At 36.6% G+C, this 17486-nt stretch overlaps 1 protein-coding gene across 1 annotated transcript in view; it reads left to right on the top strand.

Annotated features, from left to right (window-relative positions):
* The window catches only part of LOC306862830 (pyruvate carboxylase, mitochondrial-like), a 130897-nt gene that overhangs the window by 5148 nt on the left and 108263 nt on the right, over window positions 1-17486 (top strand). Inside the window, exons 2-7 of the mRNA XM_079405844.1 lie at window positions 78-219; window positions 736-920; window positions 3795-3960; window positions 5238-5383; window positions 5605-5722; window positions 8386-8537. Of these exons, the coding sequence (XP_079261970.1) occupies window positions 78-219; window positions 736-920; window positions 3795-3960; window positions 5238-5383; window positions 5605-5722; window positions 8386-8537 (909 nt within the window). The remainder of the gene's footprint in view (window positions 1-77; window positions 220-735; window positions 921-3794; window positions 3961-5237; window positions 5384-5604; window positions 5723-8385; window positions 8538-17486) is intronic.

The raw sequence follows: 17486 nt of genomic DNA, 5'->3' as shown, positions 1-17486 counted from the left end.
CGCTCGGTAGATATCGCTACAGCCGACTGAATGACCTGCTTTCTGTAACTCGACTATTTTTTGCTCTCGCCTTCTAGATGCTGCTACTGGTGGGAGGAAAGCGCTCTGCCCTGGGCCTGTTGGCCATCAGGAGGTTGTGGAGTATGAGCCGCTCCGCCCACACCACACCCCAGACACTGGAGTATAAACCCATCAAAAAGGTCATGGTGGCCAACAGAGGTGCGTCAGTGTTCAGAATGTGTATGACAGTCCCACAAACTATTTTAAGTTAAGTTTGTTTTATTTGTATTTTTAGTTTGAGTATATATTTAATTTAAAATATTTTTAGTATATATTAATATATATAAAAAAAAAAAATCAATTACAATTACATACTCATAAAACAAAACATTTGGAGTTGGTGACAGTTTTTTTAAAGAAGTTAATACTTGTAATATTGTTCTTTTGAACCCTCTATTCATAAAAGAATGGAATGTTAGGATGTTTCTTCAAAAATATTAATCAGCACAGCTTTTTTCAAAATAATAAACATCAAATCAGTATATTAGAATTTTTATTTTTAAATAACATAAAATACATTTCTGCATATTGTTTGTCAAAGTATATTTTTATTGCAGAAATAATAAAGCTAGTATGTTAACTGTCTCTCTCTGTCCTTCCTTGGGTTTAAAAAACCGATGGCATGAATGAATTGTGTATACTCATGAACTGTATTTAATCAAATGCCTTTTGCAGGAGAGATTGCCATCCGGGTGTTCCGGGCCTGCACAGAGCTGGGGATCCGCACAGTGGCTGTCTACTCTGAGCAGGACACGGGCCAGATGCACAGACAAAAGGCAGATGAAGCTTACCTCATTGGGAAGGGGCTGCCACCTGTAGCAGCCTACCTGCATATACCAGACATCATCAAAGTGGCCAAGGTCAGATTTTGCACCTGAGTAGTTTCTGTAAAGACACTCCGTAGATATTTTGCTCCATAATTCACATTCCTACTTGCTCTGCCCAACATTTTTCACTGACCCCAAACACAAAGAGTGATACATGTACATTTGTTTTTAAGACTTTGTAATTTTATATATATACAATTTTAATTTCTAATTCAAAATTAATTTTTTCCATTTACACTATCATTCAAATGTCTGGGCTCTGTAAACAATCTTTTGCAAAAAGTGCCTTATGGTAATCAAGGCTGCTTTTTTAAAATCAAAAATACAGTAAAGCAGTAATATTGTGAAATAAAATTACAATGTAAAATCTTTTCTATTTTAATTATACTTTTTTCATCAGTCTTTAGTGTCACATGATGCTTTAGAAGTAATTCTAATATGCTGATTTGGTTCTCTGGAAATATTTCTTATTATCCATGTTGAAAATAGTTGTGCTGCTTACCATTTTTGTGGAAACTGTGATAATTTAATAGATATAAAGTTCAAAAGAACAGCATTTATTGGAAATAGAAATCTTTTGTGACAATAGAAATTTCATTGCTGTCACTTTTGACCAATTTAATGCATCCATGCTGAATAAATGTTGTAATTTCTAAAAAAAAAAAAAAAAAAAACACAAATCTTACTGACCCTAATTAATGGGAGTGTATTATTTAACATTTATTTTAATAATTTAAAAAATATACATTTATTATTATGCATGTCATGGATGCGCAACACACACTTTTTTCATCCAATATTGTTTTCTTTACCAAGAAAAGTTCCAGAAATAGCTGGAAATTATCCTCGTATTATAATTACAGTGCCTTGCGAAGTATTCATACCCCATCATTTTTTCACGTTTTATGTTGCTGCCTTATGTTAAACTGCTTTAAATTACTTTTTTCCCCCACATCAATCTACACTCCATACACCATATTGACAAAGCAAAAACCGAATTGTCACAACTTCGTAAATTTATTAAAAATAAAAAACTCAAATAAGTACATTGCATAAGTATTCATACCCTTAACTAAATATTTAGCTGAAGTACCTTTACAGCCTCAAGTCTTTTTTGTTTGATGCGACAAGCTTTGCTCTTCAACATTTGGCAATTATCTGCCATTTGTCTCCTCACCTCTTCACCTCTCAAGCTCTGTCAGGAAGCACATTTTCAGGTTTCTCCAGAAATTTCCGATTGGGTTCAAGTCCAGGCTGTGGCTGGGCCACTGAAGGACATTCACAATGTTGTGAATAAGCCACTCTTGCTGTGTGCTTAGGGTCCTTGTCCTGTTGGAAGGTAAACCTTCTGCCCAGTCTGAGGTTCTGAATGCTCTGGACTGGGTTTTCATTAAGGCTATCTCTATTTTGGTGCATTGAGCTTTTCTTCTACTCTGACGAGTCCCTCAGTCCCTGCTGCTGAAAAACAGCCCCACAGCATGAGGCCGCTACCAGCACACTTTACTTTTGGGATGGTACTCTGCAGGTGACGAGAAGAGCTGGTTCCCTTCAAACATGCTTTTAATTGAGGTTCATCAAACCAGAGAATCTTGTTTCTCAGAGTCTGAGGGTCCTTTAGGTGCTTTTGTAAAATGTAAATTCCAAGTGTGTTTTCTTTTGTCTTCACTGAGGAGAGGATTGAGTTTGGCCACACCGCCATAAAGTCCAGATCGGTGGAGTGTTGCAGTGATGTTTGTCCTACAGACTGTAGGGCTTGGTTTTTGCTCTGATATGCATTATCATCTGTTGGACCTTTCCTTCCATGTGTGCCTTTCCAAATCATACCCATTCAACTGAATTTGCCACAGGTTACCTTCACTCAAAGTCTAGTAACACCTACCAGCAATATGAATGCTCCTGAGCTAAATTCCAACTGTCCCAGATAAGGGTATGAGTAATTATGCAATGGAATAATTTGTTTTTTATTTGTAATAAATTTGCAAAGATGTTAAAAACTTTATTTTTTTTGCTTTACCATTATAGTGTATGGAGTGTAGATTGATGTGGAAAAAAGTAATTTAAAGCAGTTTAACATAAGGTAGCAACATGAAAACAATTAAGGGGTATGAATACTTTTGCAAGTCACCAAAAAATTATAAGTCCTATAAATTATATTATTAATTGGTTTGTAATTATAAATCCATTCTTATTGATGCTAAGTCTCACAAGTCATTTTTTCAGTTTCGACACAATGTCATCTACAATTGTCAGCCAGCTAGGTAATTTTATTAGAATTGGCAATTAGATGTCACACAAAACCATAGGTTTAAGTTTTGGAAGGCATAAAAATGTAGGATATAACGCTGACACACAACTGGCCCAAAACTCTCTCACACAATCAGCATGAGAACTCTGTTTGGTGAGTTAAAAAGCAGCAATGTATTCACATGTTTTTAACACCTGCAGCTTTTGTTGAATGTGTTTGTGTGGTAAAACAGCAGATTAGGATCTCGTGACCTGTAAAATACACACACAGCCTGCAGTGATTGGACAGACGGAGCACAAACAAGCCTGCAAAGAGCAGTAATTGCACATAATTATGCCTTCTGACAAAGGGTTCAGAGTCTGACGCCAAGAAGAGATGGTAGCCATAAAATAATCGCCAACAGGCAGTGGTTCTCCCACATCTCATTTTCTGATTAAATATCTCAGGCAACAATCAATGGACAATCAACCATTCGATGGCTTAATCAATAAATAAATCAATAGCTTTAACAGCTCGTCAGTTTAACACTATGCCTTATGTGTCTTGGAGAATGACCCATGTTGTGTTAAGCACCTGAAACATTCCTAACCTCTTGTTGTAACTTGTTTAGAGAACTAAATTGTACTGGCAAATGGTGACGTTGTGCAATCTGTCCCTGGCAGGAGAATGACGTGGATGCCATCCACCCAGGTTATGGCTTCCTGTCAGAACGAGCAGATTTTGCCCAGGCGTGCATGGATGCTGGGGTACGTTTTATCGGCCCCACCCCAGACGTGGTGCGCAAGATGGGGGACAAAGTTGAGGCCCGTGCCATTGCAATCAGTGCAGGTAAAGCATTCATCATCTGATCTCCTCAGGGAACATCATGCTGTCTTCTCTTTTATCACATTATATCAACAGTTGTGTCGCAGAACAGAGTGCAACAGCACCCGTCCGCTTTTTCAGTGGCTATTCTCCATGAAGTACTTTTTCCCTGAGGGGTTTTAAAAGTCTTTGGAAGGAATTATAAGACGTGAACCAAACCAACTAGCTATGAGACGAATTACAACATTTCAAAATTTTTTTTTTTTTTTTTTTTTACTTCAAATCAAAGATGCAAGACTGTTTACTAATGAGGGAATTACTTTGAGGCAAAGAACCATATAATATAATTACATACAAGTATTTTGACATCTTGGGAGACTGACACTTTTTACAGCATTCAAAGTGCCTCATGGGAGTGGGTGGGTGCTAAAGTGTTCTTTTGGCATTATTTGCTTGTCAGGATTTTCTAATTGTGGATATTTCTTTGCAGAATCATGGGTATTGTTGTTTTCCACCAGGAATTCTGCTGTTAAACATGATTAATTAAAAAAATGGTTTGAAATAATACTGGGTGATGGTTTCAAAAAATGCATATTCCACTAATTATCAGCCTTGTAGCTCACAGTAGGTCTGGATTTAACAGATTATTTGCGTATTATTTTTAATGATAAAGTTATGATTAAAAATCAGTCCCCCTATAGAGAAAATTAATGTAACTTTGATTTCCAGAACCAAACTGTGGCGCTCTAAAGCTAAAGTGTGCCTTGTTAAATTAATAATATACTTTAAATGCTTTTTTAAAAATGAAAATCTCATTTTTTATTATTATTTATCATAAAGGGATAGTTATCTTAAAAATTAAAACATTGTCATCATTTGCTAATCCTCGTGTTGTTTCAAACCTGTACCGAACGGTTTCTGGTAGGTTTAATCAACTTCAGGTTGAGTAAATGATGAATTTTCATTTCTTGGGTAAAGTATGGCTTCAAATTAATAAATAAATAAATACAAATTAATAATAATAATATTTATCTGTACTGCGTTAGGCTAACTGAGACTTGTAATAGCACTTGCACGTTGTCGCTCTTTTGTTGGTTTTGATTGCTTCTTATGTCTTCATCTGTAAGTCGCTTTGGATAAAAGCGTCTGCTAAATGACTAAATAAATAAGTAAATAAATTAGTCTACTAGTACTGGTACTGCATTGTATGTACATGGTACATCAAAGAATGGCATGGCATTACTATGGTGCCCCCCCCCAAAAAACATGTAATGAGGCCGATCTTTCTGGTCATCCTGCAGGTGTGCCAGTGGTACCTGGAACAGATGGTCCCATCTCGTGTTTGCAGGAAGCTCAAGAGTTCTCCAACAGCTACGGTTTCCCGATTATCTTCAAGGCTGCATATGGAGGTGGAGGCCGTGGAATGCGAGTGGTCAGGGAGTATGAGGTATTGTGTCCAAGAGTAAAATTATTAGAACACTTTTAATCTTTGCGCCATTCCATCTGAGAACCTGTTGTGAGCTTTGACACTGGAGGGCTTTTAAATGAATGCAAAAGTGAGGCCCTTATGTGCACTTTAGATTTGTTGACTCTTGAGTTACTTGTGCTGGATGAATTGGTGTACTGGGTATTTGCACTGGGTGACCCTGTGGCTTTATGTGTGATCAGGAACTAGAGGAGAACTATCAGCGTGCGTACTCTGAGGCCTTGGCAGCCTTTGGCAATGGAGCTCTGTTTGTGGAAAAATTCATTGAGAAACCCAGACACATCGAAGTGCAGATCTTGGGTAAGTGAGTTTGCTCTCTATTGGTTTGTGTTTGGTCAGTCTCTGGAGATTAAGTATCCTAATAATAAAGAAATGGATTAACCAGAAATTAACATTGTCGTCATTTACTCACCCTTATTACATTCCAAACCTGTCTTCTGTGGAACACAAAAGAAAAACTGTTGCTCTTTGTTCTGAAGTGCTTAAAAGCATAAAAATGGCCCACATGACTTGTTTGCTACAGTCATTGAAGGGGTGTAGTAGCTTTGTGTGAGGACAGACTGAAATTTAAGTCATTATTCACTTATAATCTTCCGCTTTAGTAGGCTGTTAAACACTGACTGGATCATTGAGTCTTCATTGCACGTTTTTCATTAATCTGAATTAGTGCTGGGAAGTATGACCAAAAATTTATATCACGGTATTTTTCAAAATTATACCGGTTTCACGGTATATGACGGTGTTTATTTTTTCATGCATGACTGGGTGTTAACCACATTTTCTACTGTAGTACTGCAGTGGATTGACTTGGAATGCATTATTTTACTGTCAAGATGAGTGAATATTGTAGAAACATTCCATATTAATAGTGACTAGACACAACCCATTGATACATGTTAACCAGGAGTCACTCTCATTTGTAATCATGACATCGTCTGATAAAATCAATCTGCATCTACACTAAAGAGCGGCTATGCGGTGGTTTTGGCTATATTACATTTTGTCTCATGCAGCGCGCACTGCCTGCGTCTGAGTAACAAACGAAAAAAAAAGACACATAAAAAAAAAAAGTGCATTTATATTAATTGATGAACTATGCTCATATTTATAATTGCAAACCCTCAGTAGAGGAGCGCTGAAGCTGCGCTCCTGTGTGTGTGTGAGACACGGGAGCTGGTGGCAGGGGGTGGTGGATATTTGTGGCGGTCAGTGTGCATATTGTGGATATGTTCTGTGTCATCACGTTCTACAGCTTCAGTTTCAGAACTTTCACGCTTAGTAACACACACAGCTATGTCCTTGCCACAGTGCAACAGTGAAAAGAGAGCCCTCTCAAACAGTGTCGCGTTCCGAACGTTGTTTAAATGACAAACACCAGTATTGCGGTATTTTAAAAATTCATATCATAAGAAAAATAAACACCGGTATTCGGTATGAACCGGTATACCGGCCCAGCACTAATCTGAATGAATCCAATCAGATTTTTTGGGCATTCGTTGTGCCAAGTTGCCACAGTCAGGCAAAGTCTTTTTAAGCAATTATGTAACAGAAAAATTAAAATTCTGTCATTAATTACTCACCCTCATGTTGTTCAAAACCCATAAGACCTTCGTTCATCTTCAGAATACAAATTAAGATATTTTTTATGAAATCCAAGAGCTTTCTGAATATCCATAAACAGCAACACAATTGAAATGTTCACTGCCCAGAAACGTTGTGAAGATATAAAATAGTTAATGTGACATCAGTGGTTCAACCGTAATTTTATGAAGCTACGAGAATAGTATTTGTGCACAAAGAAAAAAAAAAAAAAAGACTTTATTAGAGACTTTATAATCAAACGCATGCATCGTTGTACTCTTGTGAACGCACGTTGAAGACTGAAACAGAAGAGAAGAAATTGTTGAATAAAGTCTGTTTTTGTTTCTTTGCAAGCAAAGTAATCTCATGTTTAATCTCCCACTGATGTCACTTGGACTATTTTAACAATATCTTGACTACCTTTCTGGGCCTTGAACGTGGTAGTTGTGTTGCTGTCTATGCAGGGTCAGAAAACTCTCAGATTTCATCAAAAATATTTTAATTTGTGTTCCAAAGATGAATGAAGGTCATATTGGTTTGGAACAACATGAGGCTGAGTAATTAATGACAGAGTTTTCATTTTGTGTTAACATGGCTAAAATGTTCCCGTTAAACACTTTATTATAGATCTACACTACTCAAATTTTCTTTCAGATTGAGCTCAGTCAATTTAAATGAGGCGTTTACATAAAGGACTCTCAGGCTGATTGAGCTATCAACCTGATTACAAATGGATTAATAATTTGCATGTAAACAACACTAGTAGGTTTACCTGATCAGTCCAAACTATGAATAAATCATTTAGATATTTGTTGAGAAGATTTCATTTTAAATGATTTCTTTATGAACCACTTTGTCTCTCTAATTGTGTATAAATTGATACTTTTCTCATATAGAACACAGGTCATATATACACAATTTGGAGATTGTGCTTCAGTCCTCATTTATTGTAATTGCTTGTAAAAAAGCAACAAGGACTATTTCAAATTTCTCCTTTTTTGTCCCATGAAATGAAAGTCACTCAGGTTTGGTAAGACATAAGGATGAGTAAGTAAAGATTTCTTCTTCAAATCTATTTCCAGACAGTTTTTGCAGAACAAGCACTCAAAAAGCAAATTAGATTTTTGCCAGAAATAAAAACATTGTTTGGGAGTTAATTAAAACATATTTTTATATTTGCATAGAGCGCACTGTTCTCAACAGTGAACAGAATGGTGCAGTTCTCTGTTGCCTGCTAATTTGCATAGTGTTTATTGATCAGTTATATTATTGTTTGTTATTATATTTTGGAGAAATACTAGCAGATGGGTTTGTTTACAGTGCCAGATGGGTTTAAGACTTCTGTGTAATGCTCAATGAGTTGATCGGTCCATTGTGTGTAGGCGATAAATACGGCAATGTCATTCACTTGTACGAGAGGGACTGCTCTATCCAGAGGAGACACCAGAAGGTGGTGGAGATCGCACCGGCCGCACAGCTGGACCAACACCTCAGAGACAGACTCACTGCTGACTCCGTGAACCTCGCTCGACAGGTACAAGTGAAAACATCTGACAGATGGCAGCATTGGCTTTTTTCCAAACCGTTTGCAAATGCCGATTTACAGAAGTTTATGGTTCGGAGAGAATATATGGATAAACTACTGCTCAAACATTTTTAAATGTTTGAGTTTTAAATGGATGTTCTGAGTTAATTTATTTCATCTGAATAACTTAATATTACCATACAATCTCATTGACTACATTCTTAATGTAGTCAATAATTTGTCGTCATATTCATTATTTTAGTCAATTTATTTGATTTACAGCCCTGAAAGAATATTTAATTTTAGTTGACAAAAACATAATTTTAGTTGATATAAGTTGATTTAGTGCATATTATTTAATATTTAAATATTAAATATTTACATATTTACAGTAAGTATACATTAATATTAATATTTAATAATATTAAATAACAATAATAAAAGCTATTTAATTCATTATTAAATTAAATAATTATTAAAGTCATTTAAAAATGTAATTATAAAAATAATTTGTGGATACTACATTTATGTACAACTGATCTCCTGAAATAGTAACATTATAAGTACACATGTATTTTTATTTATTGTTTTAATGTTACTGTAGGAGCATATTCCCAGTGTGTGAGCCACACATTTTGACTAGCATGTAACTTAGTTCAATATAACTTGTGCCTTCACTGTAATATTGTATTTACAGAATGTTGTGTATATATCTGATTAATTTCATACAGGATGAGTTTGAGTGAGTTAGTTAACTTGTAAAGTTTTGATTCACTGTTCAACTTCATCTCACACAGGTTGAATGGGTCAGTCCCAGATTATTGACTGGATTGTTTTAAACAGTCTTTTTTTCTAGCTTTTTCTTCTTCAAAAACAGTTTATTGTTAGTATCTTGCATTGTTGGGTTTTCTCATCATATCTGTGTCAACAGTATGTTTTAGTTAAAATTGTGTACTTATCATCACGATGTTTTGTTTTTGATTGGCTGCCAACAAGGATGAAGTAATTTAGAGAAATAATGTGACTAATTTTAGGTCAATTGCAGTACCTGAGGATGCAGTACACTAAATTAGACAGCAGGCGTCACTGCTTTGCCATTGGATTGATAAACAACCATAATCAAACTTTTCCATTCAACCATTTCACTGCATAAACATATGCCAAGACCAAAAAAAGGTCTGTTTTTCTGCAGCAGACAAGCTGTTATAGAAACACAGTAACATCTGCTTTAAAAGAGTAACAAAGCTCCTGAATATCTCTATAGCAATTCATTACTTTTATTGATAACCAGTTTCCACCTTAAAAATTACTTGTGCTGTAACCTCTTATTGTTTTTCAAATGATATCCAGATGGGTCTTGACACTGATATCTGTTCATTATTACAGGAGTTTTTTTTCATATGTTGTTCATCTGGCTGACTCTCATCTCTGTATGCCAGTCTAAGCGAGCATATGGACTGCCTGCACTGGCATTTGGGGAGGTTTGAAACTCCCAATTGTGATTTTAATATTTTATCTGTTGGAGGTATGAGAAAGAGTGGTGCTTTTTCTTTGGCAGAGATTTTTGGCACCTGGTTACAAAAATTATGGGTAAATCTGAAGCTGCACAACAACCCAAGCCAGTCGAACCTTTGATAAACTCCTCCCCTCTTGCTTACTGTTGCTAACTAAGACCAACCTTACAGAATTTCTCAAAGACAATGTGATTTTCAGTAATATATACTCATAAATAGGTTAAAATTGATTGGATATTTTTCTTAAAGGGACAGTTCACCCACAAATGAAAACTCTGGCTCATGTTGTTCCAAACCCATAAGACATTCATGCTTCTTCGGAACACAAATGAAGATAGTTTTGATGAAATCTGAGAGCTTTTTGACCCTGCATTAAGAGCAATGCAACTGCCACGTTTAAGGCCCAGAAAGGTAGTAAGGACATCATTAAAATGGTCCATGTGATGAATGACAGCAAAGACTGACCGGAAGAGAAGAAATTGTTGAATCAATTCCATTTTTCTTTTTCTTTGCACACACAAAGTATTATCATAGCTTTATAAAAATGACAGTTGAATCACTGATGTCACATGGACTATTTTATTGATGTCTTTACTACCTTTCTGGGTCTTGAATGTGTCCGTTGCATTGCTGTCTATGCAGGATCAGAAAGCTCTCGGATTTGTTAAAGTATCTTAGTTTCTGTTCCAAAGTTGAACAAAGATCTTACGGGTTTGGAATGACACGAGGGTGAGTAATGGTGAGTAATTTTCATTTTTGGGTGAACTATCCTTATAAGGAGGTTGGAATGAATAAGGACATTGTACAGCATGTTTTTTTTTTTTTCTTTTAAAGAAATCACATGAGATTGCAGAGATTACAGATTAGAATCAAGGCAAATACTTAAAGCGTTTTCTAGCATAAAAGCTTCTTTTGAAAAGGATTACATCTGATAGAATTAGTGTTAACTGCACAGAATGGTTCTACAGCATGCTCACCGACACTATGAACTCTGCTCTGAGCTGAATCAATAAGTAAATGAATTAATGATAACTTAGTAAGGCTAATTTACCTTGGAGCAAATGTTTGGTGTCCTTACTGATTATTACTTGTTCGTTTGGGAATGAAGGCTGACATATGACAGCATGCACCTGTCAGGGTTTGTTTAAAGATTTGAAAGAGGAAAAAAAAAACTGTTTTTATCCTCTGTGGCTGATCCGGTAACAACATTTTAACAAATGTTTGTATAAATTCTGAATAATTCCGTTTAAAGGAACCAACTCAAGACTTCAGTGTACGAGCAAAGGCTTGTCTTATAATATAGCAGATGGCATCAGTTGCTCGCATAATATTGATCGTTAACTTTTTTTTTGGAGGCAGATGTCAAAGCTTTTCTTTTATAACACAAACTATAGCATACAAGCAGAAAATGCAAGTCAAGCTGACAGTTTGCTGCATCTTTGATCAAATGCCATTGAGGACACGCATATATAAGTCATTGTGGATAAAATTGTCAAATGTATAAATGTAAACCCGCAGTTGTCCTCTGTGTTCTCTGTTTCTTTAGTGCTCCAATGTGTTTATAATTGACGTCATAAAGATACATTTGAGGGCTGTATATGAAGAGAGAGTTTTGACTGACTATTGACATGTGCCTGTGCCGATGATCTGACTTCATAAGAGAGAGAGTCATTCTGAACTCAGAAAAAGAGTATATACTGAAGCCTGCTTTTGAAGGGGAAAGAATAATTACTCCCAGAATAGCTGAAGATTGAATTGACTTCTCTGGTCTGAAGTAGAAGAATTGCTTGAAATTGTTCAACTTTGATGTTTCATCTTTTGTGTTTAATGCTTTTGCAATTTTAGTCCTATTTAAGGGAGAGTTAACCCTACTAACCCTCATGTCGTTCCAAACTTTCTTCTGTAAAACTGATGTTAATGGGGTCCAATGTTGTCTTGGACCCTAACGGTTTTTGAAATATATGTTCCACAGAAGAGAGTCATACATGACATGAGGGTGAGTAAATGATGACATAATTTTCATATTTGTGCAAGCTATTCCAAGGGAAGGCAGAAAAATGGAGTAAAGGGAACAGGATTTCAGACTCAAACTTGCAATATCCATTTTAGCATCAAGGTTCAGTGTGAGCATTTGTTGCAAAAAATGCACTAATTTTCACAAGCCATCCCAGAACCCCACTTATGTTTATTTGTTAACCCACTTCACACTCAAAATGCAGTTAATTTCATGGTTGGCAGCAGTTTTTGTGTGTGTGAGTGTGAGTAATCATGTCCATGCATAGATGCACCACGTCCTTCTATGTGCGCAATTGCACGCCTGCCTTGCAGAGTTTGTGTCCGTCTGATGAATCACAAACATGACATTTCTTGCGTAGTATTAATAAAGTGACTATTCATGAATGATCTTACACTTGGTAGATTTTTAGTAATGTTGAAGACATATTTTGTTTTTAATACCTAGCAATTTTAGATATAGAGTGCATGATTATATTTGGAGAGGCCGGAATCTTCTGCCACACTGAAAAGATTCATTGAGCGTGTTATCGGTGTGGAGTTCCTTTTGACGTCCACTTCTGAATTCAACAGACACGCGTACAGAGAATATACAGTGCCGGTAACCCGTCTTTCACCCCTTCTGGACTCTCTGCTGTCAGTTGTTGAGCATTCTGGAGAATGTGAATGCATTAGCATTTATGTGTGACGTGAGTGAGAGAGAGATAGAGTATTGTCTGTGTGTGTGTGTCTGTATAAAAAGTGAGGGAACTTGAAGAAGGAGAGCGAGAGAGATAAAGAGAGTGAGTGAGCTAAAATCTCTCCTCCATCTGTTCTATCATATGGACGAGGGAAATGGAGAAGATGGCCAGGCTTTCAGATTTCTCAGAGCAAGCATTAAAACCTCATTTGAGCTTTTGACATGTTCCCTTAGACACTTGAAGCTCCCCTCAATCTCATTTCCTACTGCTGAGTACAGCTTTTCTCTTAAGAGCAGTGGGATGTATTCCTTTGTTCTCTCACGCTCTGTCTTTAATGTCAAAGAAAATTCTCCCTGGCTCTTTTAATTGCCTAATACCATTTTTGGAAGCGTGGTAGAAGTTTCATGTGATTCTGTTAGAGCGAAGTGGCCTGTCTCCATCATGTTTAATCATTAGGACTGTATGTCACAGAAATGGAAATGTCACGTGTGATAATGGTTCCCGTTCTTCATATTGGGGCAAACATGGCTTGAACTGACCTTTAGCAGATGTTAAACACCGTTTCCAGCAGTAGCCGTAAGACCCGTAACTGGGTCGTTCCATGAGATGGGTGACTGGTTTGGTTTATTTCTTTCAGAAATTCTGTTTTAAATATTTAGTTTGACAAATATAAGCAATTGCATTGTGCCAAATTCATGAATCTAATCCATTATAATAATTTCATATAATTATTTTTGAAATGTAAAAGATTGTAGCAGGGTTGATTTGTTTTGAAAGTTAATTATGCTTAGGTTAAAACTACAATGCGATTCATGGAGGATTTAATACTGATGTCTAGAAATGTATACTTGTAACAGAGCTGTAAACTTGTGCCCTACTCGCTGACAAAATTAAAAATAAGAAAGTCATAATGATTGGATTTTAATCCGTGAAGGTTGCTATCATCAAGGATGGTGATGTCATTATCAAAATGTATTTATTTATTGGAATAATTTGTTACTTTAAAAGGGCAGAAATATTATGGTGAGTGGGTTGATTTTAAGAACACAACTTAATGATAAATGATACTTTTATATTGTTTGTATGTTTACTTTCGTATTTTAGTTGGTTAAAATTAATCATAAATATAAATAAGCATTAGTGGAGTTTACTTTCCTAAAGGATGATGATGATGCCATTATGACTTGAATTATTTATTGTGCATAACCTAAGAAAACAACTTCAACTCTTTATAATAATACATTGTCAACAAAATATAATCAATAAATCGAGAGAATGAACTCACAATAGTTTTTTTAAATTTCCATTGTAAATATATAATTAACCGTATCCCTAGCTAAAACAAGAAGCTGAAAAACAAAATGACATTTTATTTAATTTATATGTAACAAATAGCATCTTTTTATGGGGGAATCGTGGCCTAATGGTTAGAGAGTCGGACTCGTAATCCAAAGGTTGCGGGTTCGAGTCTCGGGCCGGCAGGGATTGTAGGTGGGGGGGAGTGAATGTCCAGCGCTCTCTCCACCCTCAATACCACGACTGAGGTGCCCTTGAGCAAGGCACTGAACCCCCAACTGCTCCCCGGGCGCCGCAGCATAAATGGCTGCCCACTGCTCCGGGTGTATGTTCACGGTGTGTGTGTGTTCACTGCTGTGTGTGTGCACGTTGGATGGGTTAAATGCAGAGCACGAATTCCGAGTATGGGTCACCATACTTGGCAGTATGTATGTCACTTCACTTATTGGATGACTCAACTACATGCTTCAGAGTTGAGAGAGATCTCATCTATATCCTGACTAATATAAAAAGAGAAGATGTGGCAGTCTTCTCTCCGACCTTCAGAGCTATCGCCATATCATGCTCAGTTTTTTTCGGTTCTCCTGTGCAGGATGTCTGTCTTTTTGTTCCTTTCTGTTCTCCGAGGGCTTGAAGCAATGTTTGCTGGCACAGAATCCTCTCAATAATTTTTTTTATATTCTCATTGAGTTCTCTGTGTTGACCCCATGACGTGCTGACTTGTAATCTGTCCTTTTTGTCGGAGCCCTGTTAAACGGTAACCGTGTTGTCCTGGAGGGAGGAATATGTGAGAAGACTCTCTCCACCAATTATGTTACGCACATTTCGTCAACATTGTTCTTCTTGGGGTGCTGCTTATATTGTTGTGGTCGCTGTTACAGCTTATGTGCAGGTCAGACACCAGGATGAGGAATTAAATGGTATTAATGGTATTAACATGACAGAAACATCTCCCGTTTTAACATCTTTTTCCTTTTTTTGTTTTATGGCAGCTGTTGCCATGGAGACAGCTGCTCTGCCCACAGTGCCTGAAGCACAGGTTGGGGATCACAGCCTTGATGTGGTTTCAGACCCACACTCAACACTCACTGTTATAAACCCCGTTTGCATGTGTTTGAGACACGCTGAGCTTGATTGTGAACATCTTCGCTGCTAATAATCAGTAAAAGATGAGGGTATTTACATAACGCTGTTTAACTTCAGTGATTGCATAAGTCGTTCTTGTGTCGTCTTTGCTTGTCAGAATCTCTTTTCTCACTCTTACTAACGTCTCGGTCTCTTTCATGCGAGGATGTAACCGAATCGACAAGAAATGTGAAAGTGTAAAGGAATAGTTCACCCGAATATCATTTACACTTCATCTCATATTTCATATTCAAAATGTTAGGGAGAATTTCTGAGCTGCTCTTTTTGGTACAACAAAATTGGATGGTGAAAAAAGGAATGGTTTACATAAAATTGCAAATTTTGTCAATTTTCATACCAACACCATATTTTCATTTTTATGTAAAACACAAGATCAGACGAGATTTTTAAGCTCAATGTCAGGGCGTCTGTTTTGAATACAAGGAAAATAGATTTGACTCTGATTTAGACTGAAACTGTTGAAGTAGTCCATGTGACTGATACAAACCATATTCTGAGTCTTATGAAGTCATGTATCTTTGTATGAGCAAACCGAAAATTCATTATTTACTGACAATGTTCCCCTTCACACCTCTTAAAAAAAAATAAAAAAAGTTTGCACCAAGTTTGACATCATTGGTGTGAAATGGTATTGTTTTTCCTCATGTCATGTGACCAACTATGAATAAATTTACAAAAGTGAGAGTTTGATAGTTACAGTAGAGGAGACATTATTAGTAAACACATTTTTCAGACTGTTCCTCACACAAAGCTATCAAATGACTTCAGAAGACTTCAATATAACCACACAAGTGGTAAGTGCTGCTTTTATGAAATTTTAATGCTGCTTTTTTGTCCTCTTTAGAGCTTGGCAGTATAAAATCACAATCCACTTTCTTTGTCTCAGAGAAGTTCTGCCTAAGATCTCTGTTCATGTTTTGTGATGAAAAATATGACTTCTATAGGATTTTTTTTCCTGCTGTCAAAGTCAATGGGCACCAGCAACTGTTTGGTTACCCACATTTTTCAAAATATCATCTCTTGTGTTCAGCACAAGAAAGAAATAAATATAGGTTTGGGACAGCATGAGAGGGAATAAATAATAACAATTAATTTTTTTGGGTGAACTATCCCTTTAATGACAAGCTTGTCACTTTAAGACCTGCACATATTTAATATAAAGGCATGGATCAGATTTTCTCTCAGCTGTTTACTTTCACTTTAGACATAACCAACTGTGTTTATATGTAAACCTTGTTTGTTTTTGACCGTATCAGTGCAATCAAACGTGAAAGATAACTTGGTCCAGTAATCAGGCACTTGTTTGCTTTGTGTGTACGTGCTCAAAAAAAAAAAAAGCATTTCAGAACAGCACGCAAATTAAATGTTAAACCGGCAAGGCTTTAATAAAGAAAATGCAAATAGTGTACTTTTGTGATTGCGAATAATTGCAGTGTCCTGTGAGTGTAACCCTACCGTTGAGTTAACGTGATGTGAATGCATGTCACGTTGTACAGTATATTGAGACGGAGTAGCCAGAACTGCAACTGATAGAAACTGTGCTGTAGCATGATACTACCATATTTCTTCAAAAGCAGATTGTGCAGATATTTTAATCATCCGTGATCAAATATCATGATATCGCACACCCCCATTTGGAAGTACGGATTTAGATTGTGCACTCACATGTATTAAAGGTAGATAAGGAAAATTTACACTTTTCTGTTTTTCTGTAATTTTATGTTTTAGTTGATTATGCCTTATACCCTGCTACTGATAAACTCATAATAATTACAAATAAGATTTTCCCTGGAATGCTGGTCAAAGCTTTGCTTTCAAGACCCGTTGTCTGTTTCTCTCTTCTTCTGTCAGTCATAATTCCATATTTTGACTGATAAATGAAAACCAACCCCAAACCCCTCCCTCTTTGACCTCTTCTGTCTTTTGTCATAGACTTCCGACAGACCCTGTTTATGTTGTGAAGTAATTAGAAATTGTATCAAGCTGTGAAACTCATAATTACTCATCTCTCGCCCTCCTTCTTTCTTACCTTCTTTAGTCCTCTCGGTGGAATGCCATCTGTCCTCCTCTCTCTTGCTCTCCATCCTTTCCTCTTCTCATTTTACGCATTTAATTACCTGTCTGTACATTTCTCCTCGTGGGCACTGTGCCGTCTTGTTTAATTTTATCTCTTTCATTGCGATGGTCTAATAGTTTTAATCTGCTCACTGTATTTCAGTATGTGTGTGTGTGAGAGAAAGTGCTGAGAATGATTGATGTTCTCAGGTCTAAGTGTACAGTCTTCATGTCGTCTTGCGGTCTCGCAGGGC

Source organism: Barbus barbus, assembly GCF_936440315.1.
Source record: "Barbus barbus genome assembly, chromosome: 43".
NCBI classification, from domain to species: domain Eukaryota; kingdom Metazoa; phylum Chordata; class Actinopteri; order Cypriniformes; family Cyprinidae; genus Barbus; species Barbus barbus.
This window is presented reverse-complemented; position numbering and strand designations above follow the sequence as displayed.